General features: G+C 38.8%; 1 protein-coding gene across 1 annotated transcript in view; it reads right to left on the bottom strand.

Moving 5' to 3' along the window:
* ADGRV1 (adhesion G protein-coupled receptor V1) overlaps positions 1-26,914 on the bottom strand; it is a 525,892-nt gene that overhangs the window by 87,814 nt on the left and 411,164 nt on the right. Inside the window, exon 85 of the mRNA XM_060091810.1 lies at positions 7-164. Within this exon, the coding sequence (XP_059947793.1) occupies positions 7-164 (158 nt within the window). The remainder of the gene's footprint in view (positions 1-6; positions 165-26,914) is intronic.

Here is a 26,914-nt window from a genome sequence, read left to right as displayed (position 1 = left end):
TCAAACCTGCAGCATTTGTTCTTCCTCTGAAGACATCATCATATGCTTTCCACTGTGGCTTCACCTGGTAGGCGTGGATGAACACCACAAATACTACCACGAGGCACATTAACGGAACAAGAGCTGCACTGAACAGAGCTGCATAGATGTTTGGGATGAAACACCTGGAAGAGACAAGAGAAGAGATAACTCAGCTTCAACACAAACATTTCTAAATGCACCATGCATTACATCACCGCTTTGTACTAGCTCTTTGTATCTAAATGTTGGCAAAAGCAACTTTCTGGCTTGCCAAATTGGAGCTCTGTTTGAGTAGAGGCTACATGACTAAATCTAACCCACTGCTTCACAAAGTAGGTTCCATGGAACATGCATATCCTGAGGTGCTCAGAAAACTTCAAAAAAGGTTACGGCCAAACAAATTTCAGAAACGCCTACTTGCTTTTCCAGCTCTGTCTTCTTCGTCTAATGAGACCACGGTTTCACTAGGGACCACATGAGGGAAGGTATTGTTTTCTTTTATCTTTTTTAACTTTTTTATTGAAGTATAGTTGTTGTACAATATTATGTAAGTTACAGGTGTACGATAGTGATTCACAATTTTTAAAGATTATACTCCATTTATAGTTGTTATAAAATATTGGCTATATTCCCTGTGTTGTACAATATTCTCTTGTAGCTTACATTATACCGAAGAGTATAACCTCTTACTTCCTATCTCTTTTATACCTAATAGTTCTACCCCTATATTGCCTTTCCCTTTTCCCTCTCCCCACTGGTAACCACTAGTTTGAAGAAGGTATTGTTTAAAGGCTAATTTGAGGGTTCCCAGGGCTCAACTCTGTAATTTCCACAATTTTGTTCTCTGCTTGAATGACAGTTTTGTCATTCCTAAGCTGTACATTTCCCTAGAGCCATTCATTCTCTTGAAAATGATGACAATTTTCCATTTAGAAGCTATACTGCATAACTGTATCTAGTATTACTGGAGTTTATTTAGATCAATGAGGTTTAATGTAAACTTAACATTATTTATATATTTCGGTAATACTGAAATTCCACGGAAAATGGTCTTAGAGATGTAATTGGAAGATTTTACTCACGGGTTATAAAAATCATCTTGTTCATATAAAATCTTTCACAAAAAAATCTCAAAATGGAGGACTGTTAAATAGGTTCTCAGTATCTAAAATTGTGCTTCTGAGGTATTCTTATAGAAGACACACCTCCTACAACTTAAAATGGCAATAATACTTTATAAGAAATCTTAATAGTAGAGAATGTCTCTTGTGAAATATTTTCCCCAACTTCTCCATTTTTTTTTTTTTTTTTGCAGTACGCGGGCCTCTTACTGCTGTGGCCTCTCCCGCCGCGGAGCACAGGCTCCGGATGCGCAGGCTCAGCGGCCATGGCTCACGGGCCCAGCCGCTCCGTGGCACGTGGGATCTTCCTGGACCGGGGCACGAACCCGTGTCCCCTTCCTTGGCAGGCGGACTCTCAACCACTGCGCCACCAGGGAAGCCCCTCCATTTTTTAATACATAATATCTGCAAACCTAGACTGCAATATAGCCAAAAATAATGGATGCTAATAACTCAAGGAAAAAAATATAACTTATTAAGAAGAAAACCTCAAAGTCCAAACTATAGGTAATCAGGGGAAACACCCATTCTTGCAACTTGGGAAATCAGTCCCTTTGATTTTATGTTTAAAAAGAGATACGTTATTAAAGACTTTACTCAGATATTATTTCTAATTAATATGATCTGCTAAATGTATTCCTCAAGTAAACAAGACACATTTCAAGAGATATTTCAACACACATTCTGCATCTGCAAAGAGATGTCAGGATGATGAATTTTCTGGCTTTTAGAATTTAATTTGGACAGCATAAAGCCTGAATCCTTCCCTGTACACTCATTTGTATGCCATAAGACCCACATCTTGCAGGTAAAAGGCATGTGATTAAATAAAACAGGCAAACATTAATGGCTTTGATCTTGAATATATTTCTGCACTAAAAATAGGGGTCATGTTGGCTACTTGTTTTTATGTACATTGGCTTTAAATGATTTCTTACTGTTTTCACCTGAATTATGGATTCACTGCCACAGGCTGGCTTAAAGCAGCTTAGATAAACACAGACACTGACAAAGGAAGTCACATGGGCTTCAGTGTTTTATTTTTTATCTTGAAAAATGTCATCACAAGTCCATGTCAGGCTGTAAAATGGGGATAATTACCGAATCTACTGTGAGCTGTTTTAGGATAATAAACATTTTGTACACAGTGTTATGGCGTATAGGTTTGGCTCTCCACCATCTACACTTGCTGGTGGCTGGCCATGTTTGGTTCTCACCTCTCTATCTGAAGTGCTTTCCTGAAAACTTTCCTTTATTTTAGAGGAAAACATCTGCAAGGAGGACTTCAATGAATGCTGTGCGATCCTGGTCAAAAAATCAATTGGGCAAAGTGGACCTCTGGGAGGTTAGAAGTAACCAGTCACGTGTGCAGTGGCTTTGGGAAGAGGGGGAGAATTCCCAAAGTGTCACAGCTCTTCACAATCTCATTTGCAATTCTCCCTGTTTGTACAGTGACTTGGCCATGTTGGGCCATTCTTCCAGAGAAAGGGGCAGGAAAATTATCGAATCCTGAAGCAACCCTTTTCCCCTCTGTTTCTTCAGAGCCCTACAAATCATGGCCTCTCATTAGCATCGGGCTGGTGAGAGTGCCCTAAGTTTGTCCTCCACCTGGTCAGCATGGGGCCAGATCATGAATGAGGAGGGCTTGGGCCCCCAGCGCGCCTGCCCTGTTTGCAGCCCCTCCTGCCTTCCTCTCCTGCTCAGGTACTACAGTCCGGCAGGGGCTTCCCTCGCCCACTCCTGTCCAGCTGTGACTCCATCCCAGTCTCCCTCCAACAAACTCTCTGCCTTGTGTACTATCTCTCTTAGGGATTAGGGGGTCAGACAACTCTCCTGCAACAAACACTAACAATTGCAAATGAGACAGGGCTGAAAGGGTAACCCACAAGCGCAGGCCGCAGTCAGGGTCCCTACTCATGTGACTTGGGCCACGGAATGCAGGTGGAGCTGGCTATGTCATTCTACATTCTACCTTATATACTAACACTTCCTTGTTTTAAATACTCATTGAACTTTTCCTTTAAAGCTAATACGTATTCTAAGTTTCTGATCAATCTTTTCTGAATGGAATTTCTACTGATGTAGAATAAAACTTGCGACATACATTTAAAAGTTCCCAAGATAAATGAACTATACCCTACCCTTAAAGAAAAAAAAAAGCCTCACTAACCAGAATTTTCTTTAGTCCAACTGACTAAGATGTACAGTACATCCAGGTAGTCTGAAGATTAGATCACATGAAAGTGATGTGGGGAGTTAGGAAACTGAATATCATGTTCAAAACAGTTTCTGAAGTAAGGCTGGGAACAAATTCTTGGAAAAACAATGTAATGTAAGAAACAAGCAGACTGAATACTATGCATACACAGGGCTGTGGAAGCAGCTGATTAACCTGCTGGCAACTATTGCTTCAAGGACAGCTGTGGCAGTTACCAGAAAATGAGACAAAGGCCATGTGGATTTGCTTTCTTAAAAAGGGCGAGGAAAGTTGTTCCTTGTAATTACTAGCTCAACCAGCTTCAAAGCATTTTGGTGACCCTTCTCTCTTTTGGTGTTAAATATTCTTTTGGGTTCTTGTAATCACATGACTAACTTTTGCTGTTCCATTTTAAAGTTTCATGGGTAAATTTTCTTTCTTATTATAACCCTCAGACACTCCTACTTTATTTCAAAATCTTGCCAGGACTTCATCTTTTTCTCTATTTTAAGCCAGATGAAATGAGTAGATGTTGTTTGACTATCTTCAGTTTTTCCTCTTCAAGTCTACCCTGGAGCATTCACAATGCCTTATGTCACTTTCTCATTTATTTAATTTATTTTTTTTAAAAAATATTTATTTATTTATTTATTTATTTTGGCTGCATTGAGTCTTCATTGCTGTGCCTGTGCTTTCTCTAGTTGTGGCAAGCAGGGGCTACTCTTTGCTGCGGTGTGAGGGCTTCTCATGGCGGTGGCTTCTCTTGTAGCGGAGCATGGGCTCTAGGCATGCAGGCTTCAGTAGTTGTGGTGCACAGGCTCAGTAGTTGTGGCTTGCGGGCTCTAGAGTGCAGGCTCAGTAGCTGTGGCGCATGGTCTTAGTTGCCCCATGGCATGTGGGATCTTCCTGGACCAGGGCTCGAACCCGTGTCCCTTGCATTGGCAGGCAGATTCTTAACCACTGTGCCACCAGGGAAGCCCCTCACTTTCTCATTTAGTAAGGTTATTATTACCCCCTCTCCCCACCCTGCCCAGGTAGCTCTTTATATTTATTGAAGTGTTTCTACTTGTATTACCCAACTTGATTAAAAAAAATTATGTGGGTGGTATAAGGTATTTCAATTTTTTTTATTCTTGTATGAAATCAGCATAAGGAGGGTCTCAGAAGCAAAGAGTCCAGGAGAGACAAAAGCTTCACTTACAACTGCTAAAAATATTGGAAGAGATGCTGGGAACTCCCTGTACGTGAAACTGTAATTTGAGTCCATTTAAATTATATTTTAGAGAACAAGTTGACCCTGGCGCACTGGAGGACATGAAGCAATCCAGGCAGCTGACATGTGCGTTACATCTGGGTTACATAGGTAATGAAAAGGGAACTAGAATAATAGATGTTTGTTTCTAAGGTCTTTATAAGTACTTCTCCTCAACAAGACAATGATAATAGTTATGACTCATAGGCTCATGTGCCAACCTCCCCCAGGAGGGGAAATTTCTTTAATGATGGCACCTATGTCACAGTTACATTTGCCGCTCCAACCAGCTTTTTCTTTTCCACATGGAAACTCATGGTGATGCCCTACTTTATATGGGAAAAAAAGAGATGGTCTGTCAGTTTTATTCCAGAAATTTTAAAATGTATGATGAATCAAGAATTGTCCACTTATTGCAAACTGAGTTCTACTTTGTGTAGAAAGTACAATACATCAATGTACTGGCCCTATTAGTTGAAGAATACAGATGTTATTCATTATGTGGATGCTTATAAATAATATCTAAGCCAATACTTATGAGTTCAATATTCCTTTCCTTGCCCGCTCAATTTACTTTCTTTCCAAAGATGATGTTATTATCTAACACACACTTTTAGTTCACCTGTGAATTTATGTATGTTTGTATGTATGTATGCATGTATTTCTGTGTATATGTGTGCATTTCCTGTCACATCCAAAATGACTGGAGAGGTTTAGAGAGAGCCCTTTAAGCACATTCATTTTTTTCTCAGGAATAAATTTATGAAGACATTGGAGTGAAGAGAAAATAACTGCTTAACGAGCTGCAAGTTAGGAAAATAAACTCTTCTAGAAGTCCTTCTGTTGTACTGCATACAACTGAATTCTAAAATTCATTTTCCTTTAAACTCTAAACAAGAACAATATTAAGACTAAATTGCAGATAAGCCCTACAAAGTGAAATTTCATATTAGGATAATGTATGGACTTAGAGAAGGAGAGGAAGAGCAAAGTATTTTCTTAAACTGAATTAGCTAGTAATGAAAACAATCTTAAATATTACTACTACTGTTTCTACTTCTTCTACCACTACTAACAGTATTAGCAGTGATCATTTACTATGTGCCAGGCATGAAACTCAATCCTTACATGTATAATCACACATAAATATCACAACAGTCCCCTTAGCCTCATTGTACGTATGGAAAAATGACACAAAGTATATGAGGTCAAATGCTATAACATAAATAGGCTCATTCTGCTACCCCTACAATTCTAAAATTATTTCACAATTCTAGCAAAGACATATTAGAGTTAGTAGGACAGTGTTTCTTTGAGGACTTGGACTGTAATTTTAAAAATATTTCTCCTAGTCCTTTGCATAATCAGACCCTTAAGAAATGTTTATTTATTTCACTGATTTTTAGCAGTCTTTGAAACCACTCACTTCTTAAAAAAGTAGGCATAGAAAATCCTGTATTTCCTGTGTGCTTAGTTTAATCAAAACCCAAGCAACATTTGTATCAGGTATGGTGCTGGACACGGAAGGGCAGATGAAGATGCCTAAGGCACAGTCCTTCCCATCAAGGAGATCATAGTTACAATAAGTCAATCTAATCTTCTATTCAAAGCATTGTTAATTCATCAGCATCATCAACACTACCTGGGAGTTTGCTATAAATGCAGAATCTCACACTCCATGACAGAGCTCCTGATACTACATTTTAACAAGATCCCCTCGTGTTTCATGTGCACATTGAAAAGTTGGAGAAGCACTCTTCTAGCGCACTCCTGAGGCATAAAGTAGCTTAAAGTAATTAACAAAATTAACTAATCTTTACATCTATTTGGCAGTGAAGCCAAGTATCACCCCAAAAGGAGAATCAGGCCCAGAGATTTTGCAGCACATGGTGGTCACAGCAGCCTGAAGAACCAGAGAGAGAAAAGCAGCAGGAAGCAAAAGGGATAGAGAAGCAGAGATCCGTCATATTTAGAAGCCTGGCAATTAGCTTCTGTCACATTTAGAAGCCTGGGATTAGCAACCTGAACATTCTGTTTACAGAAAAGGAGAGAGAGAGAGAGCGAATAAAGTGAGAGAGGACACAAGCGATCTGCAGACCGGTGGAACAAAACAAGAAGGGGAGTGCTGGGCTGTGACAGGTGTGGATGGGAGGTAAATAATCCGCTGCATCTAAACAACCCTTGAAGGAATAAGGGTTCTGTTAGTTGTGGGCACAATAGACATGTTCCATAACTGCTGACACTGCTCAAGGGTTCTGGAAGAGCCTGTGTTCCATATACCTCTATCCTCACACCCCACCCACAGATCACCCAAATACAGATGACTAGCTCTGAGATGGATACCTGACCCAAAGACAGCCATTCTTCTGGCTTGCCCCTGATTTATAACTTGGTGACTCTGCTCTAAACGTTGAGCTGAGCCAATCAGTTTTTTGCTCTTGAGAATTTCACATGGATAATTGCCAATTAGTGGTGGGCACTAGAACCATTCTAAGTTCAGGGCAAACAGCCATTTTGGAGTAAACACACAATGAATATAGAGTATAAATGAATAGAAAAATGGCAGGGGGAGGCGAGGGTTGGGAGGGGCACTGAGATGTTCACCACGACAAGAAGTGAGACTCTGTGGCCCCTGAGAGATGAAGAGTGTGGTCTGGTCTTCAGCATTTTAATTCCAGGTCCTCTGAGGTCCAACTACACCTCATTTCCTGCCGATATCACTGCCATGTCTACCAGTTTTAGAGCTCAAATCTACTCCATGGTTAGCATTGCTATCTACTTCTATGCATTGACAAGTGATTAAAGAATCAGTCTCACCTTTTAGTATTTAAAATGTATCGACATGCTTATATTACTTGAAAAGATTGAGCTAAGAAAAATGTGGACATATCCAAGCAATACTGTTTCATCTACTTCAAAAGGAGCAGATATTCTGATTCACTGAATATTAAACTGCCTAAAATTTTGAAGTAGTCAGATATACTACATACACTAAAATGCAGCCTTGTACTGTACATAATTAGCTCATTAAAAACTTAAAGTATTAACAGCATAGAAAGGATTGATAAAAAACAGTCTTAAAACTCATGGTACCCCCCAATGACCTTTTCTTTTTGTTCTTTTTCCAAGAAACTCAAGTCTGAGCAGTCTGTCCCCTTAACAACTTGATGATACTGTTGAAATCCGTCCAGTGGACAGTGCTTGTCGACTGCACTCCAGGTAGGTTCCAGTGAATCAAGCCCCTTCAGAATTTAATCAGAATAAGGTCTGACTCGTTACTTTTTGCATGTACTAATGCTCTATGTCCTCATAAAACAAAACTGATAGGTACTGGAAAATGTCATTGCCCTAGAGCATTCAAAGGTGTCCTCCTTAACCTCTTGCTTACCAAGCCTCTGAATGGATGGCTAAAAAGTTTTTTTCTGACTAATCCTATCCCCTTCTTGAATCTGAAAAGGTGATAGAGGTGACCATGGGAATACAAGATTAAAGTCCAAGAAATATTTATCTTTTTGCACCCCCTATCTTCATTCACAATTGCAATTACGGAGAACGATACTCAGAAAATACTCATTAACTGTAGTATCATAGACCAGCTCTAACAACCACCCAGTATGAACATACTAAGGGTGTGTAGATACCTTAAAACACATCTTTGATGTGCTAACCCATTACTCTGAAGACCAACATCCTTAAATATTTGTTCAGTAAAAAATTCAGCACATCAGATTGAACTGGACAGTGAAGAAAGCAGATTCAGGTGAGATAATCCCTCATCCCACAGGCAGGACAAAGTACCCATACTTTCTGATCTTAGATTGACGTTGGAGATACAATTTTTTATTGTTTGTGCTTTGAATCTGTGATTTCAATAAACTCAAAACATTTAGGGATAGTTTAGAAGAAGTTAGGGGCTATGTTTCATGAGAGCATAAATATCCTCTTCTTTTCCTGATCAAGACTCTGTAGACTTTGGAGTACTTCTCCCTCCACAGTCTTAGAACACACTTGTAGTGTTTCATTTAGAGCCCATGGAAATTATGAGAAAGGTAGAAGTGCATGTCTATGCTTACAAGTGTCACTGTGGCCACTCTATTAATGATATAGGTGTTTCAAGTGGCAAAAAATCCTGAGAGCAATGGTACTCGTTTTTCAAAAGGGTAAAATCACTTGGTAGAAGGATAATCTAACTTTTAATCGACTATATACTACTGAACAGTAGCCACATTACACTGTCCGGAAGATTAGGCCCACAGATTTCTCTGGCTTTATGTGAAAGTTGCAGATACTCCAAGAAAAAGTGCCTAGAGCATTCCCTGTAGGAGTGAATGCTCAGTCATACCCACATCTTGTATCATTTATACTCATATTAACATTTATAACACATTGCAATAAGTAATGTTCCTAAATATTGACTTAAAATCACTAAGAAATTGTTAATTGAAGTTAGTCATACCCTGTTTAAAATACACTATACACTTCCTTGTGCTTTCTGTAAAATTTTAATCCTGGAAACAACAGTGTTAACTTTTAACTATTGAGAGAACAGGATAATGTTAAGTAGATGAGGTGATAACGTCAATTATTTCAAGGTCATTATGTCAAGTTGTAGAAAACATAGTTATGTCTCAACTCCAATACTCACTCTGTTGCTGAGTTCAATTCAATCTGATGTGCTGAATTTTTTATTGAACAAATATTTAAGGATGTTGGTCTTCAGAGTAATGGGTTAGCACATCAAAGATGTGTTTTAAGATATCTAAACACCCTTAATATGTTCATACTGAGTGGTTGTTACAGCTGGTCTATGATACTACAATTAATGGATATTTATTGAGTATTTTTATACCTCCTGCACTGTCACAGTTACAGCTGGAAACTTAGCAAATGTAAAAGGCATAACTTCTTCCCTGAAGGGTCTTGGAGCAAGAGAAGTACAATGTAAAAATGAGAGAACATTATAAAATCCCATAATACACTGCCAACATGTGAGGGATATCTAATAAATGCTTAAATGGTTAAGAAATACAGGCCAAAATATCTGGGGGAAAGGAGATAGAATTTATGGATTAATTTCAGAAAAGGAAAGTAAAACGGAAGCAAATGGAGGCCAAAATTCTGTCCACTCTAAGGGGAATCCCCAGCTTTGATGGGAAATGACACATTTCACTTTCCTTGAAGTTTTGAAATCTTAAGGATTAGATCATGCAGATGTAGAAGCAACGTTTGAAAGTCCGAAGTTGGAAAGTCTTACACTAGATACCAGATACATAGGTATAAAATGATTTCCTTTATGATTTATGTAGAGAATTTTCTCAAAAGAAAATGATGTTGCTATTGACAATTTATGTGCAGGAAGAAGGACAGAGGAGGAAAAAGTCTCTTACTGGATCAGGATAATACTGCCTACAAAAAAAAGAGTGTACCGTTAAGAATGAAGGCTCTGGAAGCAGACTGTCTGGAGTCAATCCTAGGTATACCTTTTACTGACTCTGTGATCTGGGCCAGTATTGAGCTTCTCTATACCTCAGTTTCCTAAAAAATAAAATGGAGTGAACAACAGCATCTGCCTCATAAGAGCGGAGTGAGAACTGAATGTAAAGCTCTTGGATGGGAGCCTGGAACACTGTAGGTGCTCAATAAAGATATTTATGATTATATATATGTATATCATCCATTACTAAGCCCCCAATCCTCTTATGTCTATACAAGACTTAACCTGTATTTGAATAAAAAGAATTTGTACTGTTCTTTTTTTAGTACAGAGGGAAGTGTGAACACCCAGCACCTTTTTTATCTGTTAGAGAAAAGTGCTGAATAGTACGAGTTTAACGATAGAAAAGTCTTTAAACTGGGGTAGTCAGGGAAGACTTCATGGAAGAGGTGGGATTTGATAATCAGCTTTTTCCCTCTGGAATTCCTTGCCAATCAGCAGATACTTAGTGTGATTTAGTCATGCAAATAAGATGATCTGCCTTTGTCCACAGAGGCTCTGCAAGAGGGGAAAGAGGAAAACTTTCCCCTTGCAGCTTTTCCACATGACTCATCTGTGTTTCTGCAAAACCAGTTGTTAAAACTTGGTTCCAACTTGAAAAGTCAAGGTAATTATGGGTCGGTCATTCAAAAAGAGGTAGGTAACCCTCAAGGAAGTCCAACATAACATTATTGCACTGCCACAGGCTGACAAACAGGCCTGGTCCAGAAGTGTCAGCAGCAGGAGACAGAGCTGGGTTCAGGGGCTTCTCTAGGCATTTGAACAGATGGTTTCTTACCTGCTGTCCTCTAAGGAGAAGGCAAACAGTTCTGGAGGGAAAAGGCCAATTAGCTGATGGTTTTCTAGAAGAGGGAGAGTTTCAAGCCACTGGGAAGCCCACAGTCTGGATGGGGTGACTGCTGAAGGACTCCCAATGTTGACTATCAGAAAGCAAGGCATTGTGAATGTCCCATCAACCTGACCCGTCCACCAGAAAGATAACTGTACCTCCTCCTTTCACGAAGGCATTTTTTCTTCATAGAATCTTAAAACTAGAAGAAATAATAAAGGTCATTCCACCCTCCCTCTAGCTGTATGGGTGAAGAACCTAAGAACCAAGGACTTCTGAGGCCTGCCCAGAACCTGACTGTCTAAACTCCTAAGTCGGTGTTCCAAATGAGGGTCCAAAGCATAAGTCAGACTCAAGAAAAATAACCCCAATGTTTTCAGGGGCCATATTCTGCAAATAATCTAAAAATTCCTTTTTTAGGAAGTGTCCCCAGTGTTTTATTTTACCTTGCATATGAATTCCCAGGGGCTAGGGGACTACTAAATAAATCATAGAATGAAACAATAAACATGCATATTTCTGAATATAATACTCAATAGTAGTGACCCAAGCAGCTTAGACCTTACTTATCCCTCTCATGGAAGTTTTTAATGACACCACATATTAAGTTTTTGCAACATATAAATATTCATACAAAAGAATAAATATCATTTAGAGATATAGCAAAGATAGGAAAAAAGGCCAGTGAATCCAAAGATATGAAGAAAGGGCAGTGAATGGCACTCTGTCATTCATAAGCTCCTCTCCCACTGAGGAACTTCCCACCCTCCAAAAAAAATTGGCTTCAGTTGAATTAATACTTTATCCTAAGGAATTTATTTTTGACAACAGGATGTTCCTGTTATTTTCAAGTCCTGTAATTTCAACAACAGGATTTCAGGGCAGTGAAATGAAATGGGAACAGCAGAGTAATATTAATTTCTGAGCATAATCATGAATGTATGAGAAAAACCCAAATAGTCCAAAACCTGTCTTAAAAAAATTAAGGCTATCTCCTTCATGAATTTTCTGAATTTCTTTTAATTAGAAAATATCATGATCTAACATGCAGTAAAGATTTTTTTTTGGCTAAAATTCTTAACTTTTTCATTGTAGCCAAACTTCTTAAATGTAGATCTGGGCCAGCTAAAGTCTTGAAAAACTTCCCTTTATGATGGTATACTAGTGTATTCTCTTCTTTATTTCTTATTCTCTCTTTCTTCAAATGAAAGTTCCATGTGCCACAAAATGGAAATAATTTTTAAAACATGCTGAAAATGCAAGAGTGTGATATACATGCTGTCTGGGAGTGTATCATGTACTTTTATGATAAAATCTTACCAAATGTCAAGGCTGTTCTTGACCAAATGTCACGGCCTATTACTCAGGTGTGTGGCGAGAGGAGTCAGGAGATATTATCTCCTCTAAATCACACGCTTGCTTGAAGATTCTGCTGCCTGTTATCACTAAAAACAGAGACTAATCTAACTGGCTTTGATTATGGGTGAAAATGCATTAAAACCCACTACTGTCTGGGACATTCTAAATGGAAGGCAGGAAGAATATGATGATTTCACAAAACAGGGAGTGAGAAAGTGAAGTGCTTACAGATGTGGACTCTGAATCAGATGGGCCTGGCTTTGAACCTCAGCTGCTACTTAATAGCTGTGTGACTATGGGCAAGTGAAGTTACCTCTCTGAGCTTCAGTATCCTTGTTTATAAAATATGAATAAAATCTATTTTTTTCATAAATGTGTTATAAGAATTAAATTAGATTAACTTGCTTAAAGTGCTTAGCACAATGCCTAGCATGTGGTAAAGACTCAATAAAGGACAGCCGTTACCATTCACTTTAGCACGTGAATTGGTTAAATTACTTTGCTGAAACACTGTAATGTGAACTTGTGAATAGAAATTATATGTGGCCTTTAACTGTATTCAGATTGTTTCATGTATTTGGTTAATATCACTGACTTTTTTGTCATAGCAAGCTTATCCACAAAGTCATCATCACCTATAGCCCAAGGTCCAGCACCATTTCTCAGAAGAGCAAGCATTTCCTTTAACACCCATAGCAGTGACTTGAATCAAAAAATTAAAAATAGTACTACCATATAACCCAGCAAGAATTCCACTTCTGGGTATTTATCCCAAGAAAATGAAAACAGTAATTCAAAAAGATATATGCAACCCAAAGTTCACTGAAGCATTATTTACAATAGCTAAGATATGGAAGCAACCTAAGTATCCATCGACAGATGAATGGATAAAGAAGATGTGGTGTATATACACACACACACATACACATACAATGGAATATTACTCAACTATAAAGAAGAAATCTTGCCATTTATGACAACATGAATGGACCCAGAGGGTATTATGTTAAGAAATAAGTCAGACAGAGAAAGACAAATACCATATGATTTCACTTATATAGGGAATCTAAAAAACAAAACAAATGAACAAACATAATAAAACAGAAACAGACTCATAGAAACAAAGAACAGCTGGTAGTTGCCAGGCACGGGGAGTGGCTGGGTGAAGTAGGGGAAGGGGATTAAATGGGGCAAACTTCGGTTATAAAATATCAATAAAGAAGTCACAAGGATGCAATGTACAGCATAGGAAATATAGGCAATAGTATTGTAATAACTTTGTATGGTAGTAGATGGTTATTAGATTTATTGTGATCATTTTGTAATGTATAAAAATATTGAATTACTACGCAGTATTCCTGAAACTAATATATAGTGTAAGTTAATTATAAAAAAATTAAACAAAAAAATGTTAAGGGGGCTTCCCTGGTGGCGCAGTGGTTGAGAATCCGCCTGCTGATGCAGGGGACACGGGTTCATGCCCCAGCCCGGGAAGATCCCACATGCTGCGGAGTGGCTGGGCCCGTGAGCCATGGCCGCTGAGCCTGTGCGTCCGGAGCCTGTGCTCCGCAATGGGAGAGGCCACAACAGTGAGAGGCCCGCGTACCACAAAAAAAAAAAAAAAAAAAAAAAAAAAAAAGTTAAGGCTCTGGGTCGATATTTAGTCATTTAAAGCTAAGACAGACATGCAATCTTTAAAAAATATATGTTTAAATCTTCAATTGGTACTGCTGAGGTAACCCAAAATTGTTTGCACTAAATCCTAGGTTTAAAACCACAGAAAGGTCAGGTGTGATGAAGTCTTCATGTTGGGATGTAGATTGCCTAACTGCTTAGGGATGTGTTTCCCTATGGTTGCTGTTTTGAAGGGTAAAGGAACACATGCCATCACAGTGGTCTCCTTTGTTATGACTAAGCTGTAATTTTCACAGCTATGTTACTGTCCTTGGAAGACATTTTCTTTGGCAGCTGAGGCAGCTTTGTAAATAAGCTGCCTATCATGTTATTTCAATACCTGGGTAATAGTAAATAGCATTCTCAGGGTGTTTTTTTCCCCTACTTTCCTCCTCAGCAAAGAGGTACTGGACCCTCTTTATGCTTCTTTATTATTCCTATAAAATACGAAAGTTTAACTAATGTTCCTAAAAGTTTTTTAAGTAGTTTATAAAGACATATAATCTACATAATATAAAATAAAAATGAGAGAAACGAGGCAAATAAAAAATAAACTAAGACTGCATCAGGAGTGGGGTATCAAAGTACTATTTGCTAAAAATGAGCTATACATTCATTCCAGTGTGCTTTTTCCAGCAGATGTTTCAGAGGCATGCACACATGCGTGCGCATGCATGCACACACACACACAGTAGTTCAAGAGAAGTACAACTCTTTCCAATATGAGAGCAACATGGTTACTGTGTCATACAATGGTCAATGTTCTTGCTACATGTTACAATGTTCATGTTACATGACTAGTATTCATTCATTCAACATACACCTACTAAGCAAAAACTATGTGCATTCTATTTGCCATGCTATTCATCAGTGATGAATAATACATGCCTCTTGACCTGGAGAAGATCAGAGTCTACAGTGGAGAAGAGGCTCGTGCCAAATTTTATTGCAACGTGTTAAATATGATAGCACAGCCACCTGGAGGGTGGCGGGAGCTCAAAGGAAGGCGTGAGCTATTGTGTGCAAGGGGAGTTGAATGGTGAAATCATATTTGCCAAGAAAGAAAAGAGACGAGAATTGAGAAGAACATTTGTTACTTAAGTCACCTGATAGGAAAATGATTTGGACAGTCTTGGGAGAGCCATACTCCCTTTCCCGGACAATGGCAAAGAAAAGGCAATGCTCAAAAACTTCTCAGCTTTGTTTCCTGTTGCTTCAGGAATCATCTGTGCTCTTAAAAAGGAAGCATGGTCTGAGATTTTCAGGAAGATAACATAATTATGATTAATCTTTGTTCCTCTGGGGCTATAAAACTTTCAAGGCCAAGGATTTGTGTATAGACCCTGATTTGGGCATATGCAGTGACCAAAATTAATAACTATATAGAATTAAAACAGAGGCTTGATTGGTCCAAAGATACAAGAACTGTGTATTTTACTGATTTTAGAAAAAAGGCCCAGAGTAAAAGAGAGACATGTCATTTCACAACCCCTCCAATGCAGTTTGTGTGAAGGATAATTATGGAAGAAAGTTCAAGAGAACTGCCATATAAGAATTTCAAAAGAAGCCCAGACAATCCAGAAATCACAGCAGCCTCAGGAAGGAAGCAGTTACTGAACCAATGCTCTCTTCTTAGGACATTTCAACCCAATGGATATGACAAGATGTGATCCATAAGATCAAAGCTGAGTGGAGGGGGCTTGGGAAATGGAGTAGGGGTATAATTCACCACCCCTTGAAAAATTCCACTTGTGTTAGCTGAAAACTAATCCAAACTTAACAACTGAAGAATGTACTAATATTGGATAAAAAGTAGCAAACTGAAGAACATTGAAGAAGCAATATTTCTGGAGGGAGAAGAGGCCTTTGATACTGCTTCCCCCCCCTCCATATCTTTTCAAGGTAAATTTGTCCTTGATTGCTAAATAAAAATTTTTCCTAAACTATAACTGGAATCTGACATAGACATCTTTAACAAGTCACAAGATATTTAAAATGCTAGGTCTAAAAGCTAGACTCTCCTGATAGCCTAAAAGAAGTGTCACCATCAGCATGTAAAGCATCTATCTTATAAAGAAATATGGCAGAGCTTCTCCTGTATGTCAATGCTTTTAACAAAAACAGAGTATAAAATACTACAGTCCATCTAATAAATGCAATTACTATGCAATTTTGAAAAGTTAGATTCTAAGATGCATCTTTTTGAGGAGAAAGGATCAAGAAAATAAAGAGGCTATCAGCCTATCACACACGCAAATATCAGATGTCTTATGCTTTGTAACTCTTTTTTTTTTTTTTTTTTTTTTGCGGTACATGGGCCTCTCACTGTTGCGGCCTCTCCCGTTGCAGAGCACAGGCTCCGGACGCGCAGGCTCAGCGGCCATGGCTCACGGGCCCAGCCGCTCCGCGGCATGTGGGATCTTCCCAGACCGGGGCACTCCCCTGCATCAGCAGGTGGACTCTTAACCACTGCCCCACCAGGGAAGCCCTAACTCCCTTTCTTTAATCCTTGTAAAATCTCACTGCAGAGGTCCTGGTGTTAATATTTGCATCTGCTTAGAGTTCTAAGTGGAGCACTATCTCTAGCCTTCTTTGATATTAATTAAAAAAAAAAAAAGAAAAGCAAAGCCAACAAGTTGGTTCAGTAGTTTAAGTGTCATCTTTATCAAATGAACAATGCCAAGACACCAGTCAAATAAAGATCATGAGTAGTTCTCAGTCTATGGTTTGGTAAAATGTTTAGGATATTATTTCATCTTTTATAAGAAAGAAGCTTGTATAAGCCAAACATAAAGCAAATTGCTAATGAAAATCATAATGAGCTTCTCATCATTATAAAAAATTCATTCACTATAAAGATGAGGATGCTGAATATAATTTTCAGAAGTCAAATTTATTTAAAACACGCATTTAATCAGTATCAATATTTAAGGGTTGACGTTCATACACTTAAAAGTCAGGTTTGGCATTTCTGGGTGTGATATGAGTCCTTTCAGGGTTTTTGGATTCCATCTCCTCCTGTATTAGGTACTTTTGCACACAACCTTTAGTTTAATCCTCATGACAAATCCATAAGACTAGCAGTGTTTTCTCCATTCTTTTCATTTAGTGAGTACTTACTGAGCACCTATTAAATTCCAGAGACTGTTCAAGGCTCCAGGACTAGAGCAGTGAATAACCACAACAAAAAGTCCTTGCCCTTCTGGAGCTTACTTTCTAGTGGATACTGCTTTTTCTTAATTCTTTGTAATCAACCTTGTCCTGAGCTAAGTTATTAGAAAGAAATTAAAAAGTAAAAACTTCCTCTTAGACCACAACTGGAATCTGACGTGGATACCTGAGAGAAAGAAAATATGAAAAAAACTCATTCAAATAAATAAATAGATACTACATCTGATGATGATAATGCCATGATGGAAAATAAAATAGGATAAGGTCACTAAGGGTCAGAGAGATATATCTCAACTGAGATATGAGATTTTTCTATAAACAAATCAGTGAACTGAATGTCTCTTTCAAACAACAGGAAAAGATAGTAATATTCCAGTATTATTACCAACATGTTGTTGTCCTGAACAAATTAATGCTAAGTCTTGAAATGGCAGAATATCACCCAATGAACACCTTACTCTACTGGAAAAAAATCCTATCAATCACTTTATTTCTAAAACATAAAGATCCTCATTGTCACCATATGTACCCAAATGGGTATGGTTAATTATTTTTCTAATTCTTTATCAGGAGGATCTGGAGGAGGACATCTGGAATTCTCCCTGACAGGCCAGCACGTGACCCATGTCAGTAAAATATTTGCACTGACTATCTGGTAAGTCTACAGATTTATATGAGGTATTTCGAGATCTCATACACTGTATTGTTTTTCTCACTTACAGTCAGTTTATATCTTTTGCCTAAAGCATTCTCCCTTCAAAAATAATCAAAAGACACTGGTGATTCGAACCTTAAATTTGCCTGAGGGTGACATTTTTTCTATCTTATTAGAATCCAATTCATTTGATTATAGTCATCCCTTAAGTCTCAGTATTTGCCTAAGCACAAGCTATCCAGTAAATACTTTGAATAATAGTATTTGTTACAAGTCTGCATTAATACATAGGGCAACAAGTGTCCATGTGGCCATTTGATATAGTATGCATGTATTTACCTAGTTATTTAATTTAGTTCATTTTGGAGTAACTGTGATTATTTTGTGCTTTAGAGAATTCTGATAGAAAGATCCATATATCTATAGAAATGTACTCTAATGTAAATATCCTTTTAACACAAAATCTTCATTTATTGTGTCATCAAATATTTGTTGAGCACCTACTATATATATATATATATATATATATATATATATATATATATATATATACACACACCAGACACCATTCTAGACTCAAGGCATATATAACATTATACAAAAATCCTTACTGAGATTACATTCTTTTTGAAGAAACAAAGAGTTAGAAAGATGAGATAAATATAATATATAATATTGGGTGGTGATCAACGCTATAATAAAATAAAGTAGCGAATAGAGATAGAGTGAAAAAGATGGTCAGGAAAGGCTTCCCTGAGGCTTGATAGTTGAAGTGAAAGAGCATGCCATAGGAGGCTTCCCTGGTGGTGCAGTGGTTAAGAATCCGCCTATCAATGCAGGGGACATGGGTTCGACCCCTGGTCTGGGAAGATCCCACATGCTGCGGAGCAAGGAAGCCCATGCACCACTACTACTGAGCCTGCGCTCTAGAGCCCGTGAGACACAACTACTGAAGCCCGCGCTCCTAGAGCCCATGCACTGCAATAAGAGAAGCCACCACAGTGAGAAGCCCACGCACGGCAACGAAGAGTAGCCCCTGCTCGCTCCAACTAGAGAAAGCCCACGTGCGGCAACGAAAACCCAATGCAGCCAAAAATAAATAATACATTTTTAAAAATGTTAAAAAAAAAGAGCATGCCATGGGAGTATCTGAACGAAGAACATTCCAGACAGAAGGAACATCAAGTGCAAAGGTTTTGAGACAGGAATAGCTGTAAAAATATGTAACGCCTAAGTGTTATTTACTAAATGCTAGGCACTCTTCTCAGTAGTAGAAGGGTAGAATGAGTGGAATAACATTTAATCCTTAAGAGGTAGTACTAGTATTATCATCTCCATTCTACAAATGCGGGAATCAAGAAGGCACAGAGAGGTTAAATAACTTGTTCCAGGTTAACTCTAAGAGGAGGCAGAATCAGAGTCTGAACCCAAGCAGTTGGTCTACCTCCAGAGTCCCTTCTCTAACCACTGCACCACATTCCTTCTCTCAACAAGGGGGCTCTGGGGGTTGGGCACTGAGTGAAGTCTCCTTAAAAAGTTGTAGCAAGAACTTCCAGAGCTTCAAAGAGTATTGCTATCAAGATGTAAGATACTGGCTTTAATTTAAAAAATTAAAGATTTATCAGCTTGAACCAACATAATACTTAATATAACTATATCTGGAATAGAAATTCCTCTAAAAGAATAATGAACACAGATGGAATTCTGTCCAGGTTAGGGACAACTCTACTGTATTAGAGTCAAAAACACTCCATAGGCTTACTTCTTTGATTACATCTGAAATAATGAAGCAGAGATGAAACTTCGGTGCTTCCTCTCAAAAGAGTTACATCTGCTTTTCCCAGATGGTGAACAGGAAATTGCAGATAAACATTGGACTGTGGAGAAAGCAACCATAGAAAGCTCAGCCTGTTGCTGAGCACACATTAATAAAAATGCTTGGGGGTTACTATTGGCTCAAACTATAGCTTGTTTGTTCTCTTGGGAAGGAAAAAAAAAAAAGCCAGAAATCAAGTTTTAAGGATCTCAATAAAGAGTTGGAACGAAACAGTGAATGCTTTCAGCACTAGGAATCCCATGTAAAAAAAAAAAAAATCAGGCTGCCTTCTAGGGTGCCTCCCATTTATGGATGTACAAGCAAAAGTTTATTAAAGCCCCGACATACATAACTTTAGAAATGTATAAAGGAAACAGGAAAGAGATTGTTTGCTAATGTGTAGGGTATTATTTTTAAAAGTCTGCTGTATTTTCTAATGCTGACATTTTATTCAGATTAAATTATCCTGATTTAATAGATAGCTCTCTGCAGTATGATTGGCTAAAAACCAAAATGCATCATGCTGAAAAAGCGTTACATTTGCTTTAATGTCCAAGGTGGTAGACGTGTCTTGTGAAGTCCAAATGGACAGCTCTGGCCCAGCTGTGAATGAAATAAAACAGTTTTCTTTGTGGCTGTAAGAAAGGTGTTATTTTTTAATATACCAACTGTACTGTGATGCTTAATATAACCCATTATCACTTACGGTGGCTCCCAACAGCATGATTACTGGATACTTTATTATTCAAAATAAAAGCGATTGTCTGTAGCAAAGCACAATCTTTTCATAATGCATTAACTACTCAACTGATTTCAGAAAAGTTTAGGTAGAGCTTGGGGAGATCTTTGAACTGAATGAGCATGTCTTCCTGGGCCAGTGGTGTAGATTAATCAGATTGAAGGTAAATCGGTAAAACTGACTAAGAACCTCAAGTTTAAATGCAGTTAAACAACTTCCTCATTTCTTTATCCTTAAAACTACCTTCTAATGGAGACCTAATTTTAAATACACAATTCTCAGGACTTCCTTGGTGGTCCAGTGGTTAAGACTCTGTACTTCTGCAAGAGGCGTGGGTTCAATCCCTGGCCCAGGAACTAAGATCCCACATGCTGCTTGGTGTGCGCCCCCCACCCCCAGAAAAAAAAAGAACCACAATTCTCAAATCTAAGATGTTCCTTATGTATAAAGAGAAAGAAAAACATATTAAGCCTGTATTTATTTGCACGTGTGGAATTTGTTTTCAGAGCATCGCGAAAAAGAAAATTACAAATCAATCTCATGATGGTATTAAGGTAGGAATTATATTAACCAATTGGAATGAATCTTTCAATTAAGAAAGAGCCTGTGAGGGCCTCCCTGGTGGCGCAAGTGGTTGAGAGTCCGCCTGCCGATGCAGGGGATACGGGTTCGTGCCCCGGTCTGGGAGGATCCCATATGCCGCGGAGCGGCTGGGCCCGTGAGCCATGGCCGCTGAGCCTGCGCGTCCGGAGCCTGTGCTCCGCAACGGGGGAGGCCACAACAGTGAGAGGCCCGCATACCGCAAAAAAAAAAAAAAAAAAGAAAGAGCCTGTGAAAACTTTCCTCTGACTTCAGGAAATTTTCGTATTTTAAGCAGGTTCTAGTCCAGGTTCTGCCGTAAAGAGGTTATTTCACATTGGGCAATCATTTAACATAGTTAGGTCTCAATCTCATCACTTAAATAATGAGATGATTATAGGAGAGGTTAGGTAGAAGATGGGCCTTCAGTTTCTTTCTGTAACCCAAATTCTATCACTCAATTCCATTTTAACCTGAATTCAATATTAAATCTATTTATAAAGGTGCTATGAACATGTGCTTTTTATTTAGTATAATTTATGATATTAATAAGTGCCATCTTTCATAATTATTGTTAAAATGAACTCTTAGTTGATGACAATAATAGAGGGAGACTATGGACCAGAGGATCCAAAATTGCAAATAATTAGAAATTATATCATTTCACATTGTCATTAATCTTTTACTTGTATGAACAGCATATCCTGCTTCTATTCACTGAAAACACAGTAGCTAGAAAATTGGCAGTCTAGGCATCTGTTGTGCATGATGACAACACCAGCATAAATATAATATTTATTTGGCAGATCCACAAAACAGATTCCATACACAGATAATTAAGAATTGAGTGTATTATACAAATTAGCATCAACACACATTTACTCAGCAAATATTTTAGGGTCTGTTATGCTCCAGCCCCTGAGATGCAAATTTGCAAAACACATGATTCCTGCCCTCATGAAGCCTATATTCATCTAACTCTTCACTCTGACTCTGAACAGCACAGGGTCCTCACCAGTCAAACATATAAGAAGGAATGCTATTTTAAAAGATTTCAGAAAGGCTTCTGATTCATTCCAATGCTTTAACTCTTAGCTAAAAATTTCTCTATCTCAAATCCAAATGTTTCATGCTTCTTTTTTTTTTTTTTAAGAAGATGTTGGGGGTAGGAGTTAATTAATTAATTAATTAATTAATTAATTAATTATTGCTGTGTTGGGTCTTCGTTTCTGCGCGAGGGCTTTCTCTAGTTGTGGCAAGCGGGGGCCACTCTTCATCGCGGTGCGCGGGCCTCTCACTATCATGGCCTCTCCTGTTGCAGAGCACAGGCTCCGGATGCGCAGGCTCAGCAGTTGTGGCTCACGGGCCCAGCCGCTCCGTGGCATGTGGGATCCTCCCAGACCAGGGCTTGAACCCGTGTCCCATGCATTAGCAGGCAGACTCTAAACCACTGCGCCACTAGGGAAGCCCCATGCTTCTTCTCAATCTTCTTGTATTTTTTATCTTGAGTTCAGATGCATTTTTTTCTGAATTAAAACTATATATATATAAAAGTATTCAACTTCTCTTTTACTGCTGCAATACTTTTACATATTTTATCTATCTCAAAAGGCTTTGTTTTGCATAGACAAAGCACTACATTCATATTATTGATTTTTAAATTTCATTTTCTACCCACTACACATCTTTGTAAAACTCTTCTGAATCTTTTCCAATTTGTTTTCAGTCAATTTTTTTAGTTGAAGAGTACCAGTTTAGATACAAGCATCTCAGTTAAGGGTAGTAAAATAGTAAAACTAAATCATCATTCCCATATTCTATACACAGTTTGTCTTTTTTTAAAAATAAATTTATTTATTTATTTTTGGCTGCGTTGGGTCTTCGTTGCTGCGCGCAGGCTTTCTCTTGTTGCGGAGCACAGGTTCTAGGTGTCTGGGCTTCAGTAGTTGTGGGTCGTGGGCTCTGGAGCGCAGGCTCAGTAGTTGTGGCGCTTGGGCTTAGTTGCTCCGCGACATGTGGGATTGATCCTGGACCGTGGATCGAACCCATGTCCCCTGCATTGGCAGGCGGATTCTTAACCACTGCACCATCAGGGAAGTCCTATACATAGTTTTTATTCATCCTTGTACTTTCTTGACTTTAAAACTTTGGCACCTACTGATTCACAAGCAACACAATATAGTCTTTTTTCTTTTTATTTATATTATCGCATAATTACCTCCTCTTCATCTTACATTTATATACTTGGTTTTAACCTTTCAGGTCTGTAACTCTGCTTTTGCCCTTATTGAAATCATTCAGTGATGCTTCAGCACTTTTCCTATTTTCCTACCTGAAATGACATCTATTGTTCGTTAGTTTGCATGCCCATCCATCACCTCTTCCCCATGTTCTGGGATCACATCCCCCATTCTTGTGGAGAGGAGATTACATATAACACTGGTTAAGCTGATCAAGGCAAACAGGTGACTTCAGTTGGACAGTAAGTGCTTCATCCTTTGGCCACACTGATTGGTTCAGAGATGGGTATATGACTCAAATGGTCTTCCCTGTTTTCATGGTGGGTAAACAATACAGTTTTCCATTGGGAAACCAACCAGAAGGACCACATAGGCTAGGAGCTGCCAGTGGCCTCTCTTCCTGCCTCATGGAGAAAGCCTGCCAATAATGAAAGTAACAAAGGAATCTAGAGGTGAGTCATGGAGTGAGACAGAACCCTGATGACTTCTTCTGTATTCATAGCTGCTGAATCCCACTCTGCTCTGAAGGATTTTACATACATGTGCTATATGTTTTCTTATGCTACTTTGAGTTGGATTTTTGTCAATTACGTTTTAAATACTCCAAGAATATGCTTCTAGGAGTTCCTAAATGCTAAGAAATAATTTACACATTGTGAACATCAGGCTCAATACATATTTGATATAGTTGCTTATCTACTATATATTCAGTATGTCTGAGCAGTAAGACAATATGAGAAAAGGACATAAGCCTCAGAATTAACATGCTGGGAATTTAGGGAGCATTAATGATGGCATTATACTCTATTTTTTTTTTTTCTTTTTTTACGGCACACGGGCCTCTCACCGCTGTGGCCTCTCCCATTGTGGAGCACAGGCCCCAGATGCGCAGGCTCAGCGGCCATGGCTCACGGGCCCAGCCGCTCCGCGGCATGTGGGATCCTCCCGGACCGGGGCATGAACCCGTGTCCCCTGCATCGGCAGGCGGACTCCCAACCACTGCGCCACCAGAGAAGCCCCCTAATTTTAATTGTAGGAGTTTGGAAGGGATCATACTGGTGGGAAAATTTGAGGCATTATTTTTTACTAACTGATAGCATAAGGGTCTTATTTCTTCAATGAACTTAAGCAAAAAAGCAATATATTTTGAGGTTAAGAGGTATATGCAACATGTCAATTCCCTACAGCTCATCTTTCACCTGCACCAAAGTTAGTTCTTAGAGCCCTGGAGAGAATCAGGTTCCTTATGTGTATATCTAAAATGCTTGCTGTCACTGAAATAGAAATGAATTTATGAGATAAATCCTCAAGAGGCTAGTTAATTCTTTCTAGGCACTCTGCCTGTGCAGTTGCCCATGCCAGAAATCTGAGAATCATCCATGACTTTATTTTTCTCTCTCTAAATCAAATCAATCACCCAGGCCTGACAACTATACTGTACTTTATGAATATTTCTTGAATCCATTCATTTCTTTTCACCTACATTGCCACTGTCTATAAACCAGATCACTATCACCTCCTGCCTGGCTTATGGAAATAAACTTTCAACTCCACTGTCTGCATTCACTATTCCCCTACAACCTGTTTCTTTTTTTTTTGTTGTTGTTGTTGTTGTTTTTTTTTGCGGTATGCGGGCCTCTCACTGTTGTGGCCTCCCCCGTTGCGGAGCACAGGCTCCGGACGCGCAGGCTCCGGACGCGCAGGCTCAGCGGCCATGGCTCACGGGCCCAGCCGCTCCGCGGCATATGGGATCCTCCCAGACCGGGGCACGAACCCGTATCCCCTGCATCGGCAGGCGGACTCTCAACCACTTGCACCACCAGGGAGGCCCCAACCTGTTTCTTATACAACAATGGTTGTGAGAGGGAAGCTTTTAAAAATGCAAACATAATAATGGCATTCTCTCTCTTAACCCTTCAGTGTCTTTGCATTGTCATCTGGATCAAGTCTAAAATCCAATCTAGCCCCTGTTTATTTTATTCTGATCTAATAATCCTGGCCTTCTTGTAGTTCCTCAAATAACCTAGGCTTCCTTCATCCAATAGGAGTAGGATCTTCCTTCTACCTAGAACACTGTACGCTCTACTCTTAACCTGATGATTCCTACTACTCTGTTAGGCCTTGTTTTCAACTGTTACTTCCTCAGTGACACCTTCTTTGACATCATGAACTAGATCAAGTCCCCCCAATACATAATTTCATAATTTAATTTTCTCTGGTAGAATTTATCCAAATTGCAATTAATCATTTTAAGGCCTATCTGTTTAAAACCTGTAAGCTTCCTGAAGGCAAACACTATGTGTATCTCGTTCCTTTCATATTCCTCCTATTATAATGAAGAGATCATTGTTTATCTATCCATATAACTAACTTTATTCCCCCTTCCCCAAAGAACATATGACAATACCTTTCTACCCTGACTTGATGGGATAAATATTGGGGGATAAATATTGGGAGAGAGTTCTCCATGGGTCTCTCTCTTTCTGGATGGCTTGCAAACAGAGGCACTGACAGCTTTTGTTCTGGACTATCTTTTGAAGAATGTATGGACAGCTTTGGAAGGTAGAGATAGTGCTTCCTTGTGGAGCAGAGGCGGATTTAGTTACTGTCTGGTGTAATAAGTATTTGTCCTTCCTGTGCAAAGATCAGATAGGTTTGCTTGCAGCCCATTATAAAAGACTGGGGTTTCCTAAACTTGAGGGTCTTCAGCTGGGATGCAAATCCACTCTGTGCACAGCACCCACCTAGGTTGCCCTGCATTGCCCCTGTGCATCTTGGGGCAGGGAGCAGTGAGCAGGGCAAGGGGAATTGCTATAAGGAGCTGAACTGCTGGCTGTGTCAGGAGTATTAAAGTTGCTTTGTCTCTGACCCAGAATTCTCATATCTGCCAGTATCCATGAGCTGTGGCAGGCTAGGAAGGTGAACATTTAGATCCTGAGTTTCTGACAACAGGAGATCATCTATTTTTTGTAATCCTTAACATTAAAAACAATGCTAAAACTTCTTTTGGCATCTGATTTCCTACTAGAAACTCTTATTTATTTATTTTTTTATATCTTTTTTGGAGTATAATTGCTTTACAATGTTGTGTTAGCTTCTGCTGTAGAACAAAGTGAATCAGCTATACGTATACATATATCCCCACTACTAGAAACTCTTAAGCCATGAATTTTTTTTTTATTGAAGTACAGTAGATTTACAATATCATGTTGGTTTTAGGTGTACAGCATAGTGATTCAGTATTTTTTCAGATTATACTCCATTATAGGTTATTACAAGATAATGGGTATAATTCCCTGTGCTATACACTATACCCTATCCTTTTTGCTTTTCTATTTTATGTATAGTAGTTTGTTAAGCCCATACCCCTAATTTGTCCCTCCCCACTTCCCTCTGTAACCGCAAGTTTGTTTTCTATACCCGTGAGTCTGTTTCTGTTTTGCATATAGATTCATCTGTATTATTTTTTAGATTCCACATATAAGTGATATCATGTAGTATTTATCTTTCTCTGACTTATTTCACTGAGCATATTTTCTAGGTCCATCCATGTTGCTGCAAACGGCAGTATTTCATTCTTCTTTATGCCTGAGTAACATTCCATTGTAAATGTGTATCACATCTTCTAAATCCAATCGTCAGTTGATGGTCACTTGGGTTGCTTCCATGTCTTGGCTATTGTAAACAGGGCTGCTGTGAACATTGGGGTGCATGTATCTTTTCGAATTAGTGCTTTTGTTTTTTCCAGATATATACCCAGCAGTGGA

Source organism: Mesoplodon densirostris, chromosome 3 (genome assembly GCF_025265405.1).
Source record: "Mesoplodon densirostris isolate mMesDen1 chromosome 3, mMesDen1 primary haplotype, whole genome shotgun sequence".
Classification (NCBI taxonomy): Eukaryota; Metazoa; Chordata; class Mammalia; order Artiodactyla; family Ziphiidae; genus Mesoplodon; species Mesoplodon densirostris.
This window is presented reverse-complemented; position numbering and strand designations above follow the sequence as displayed.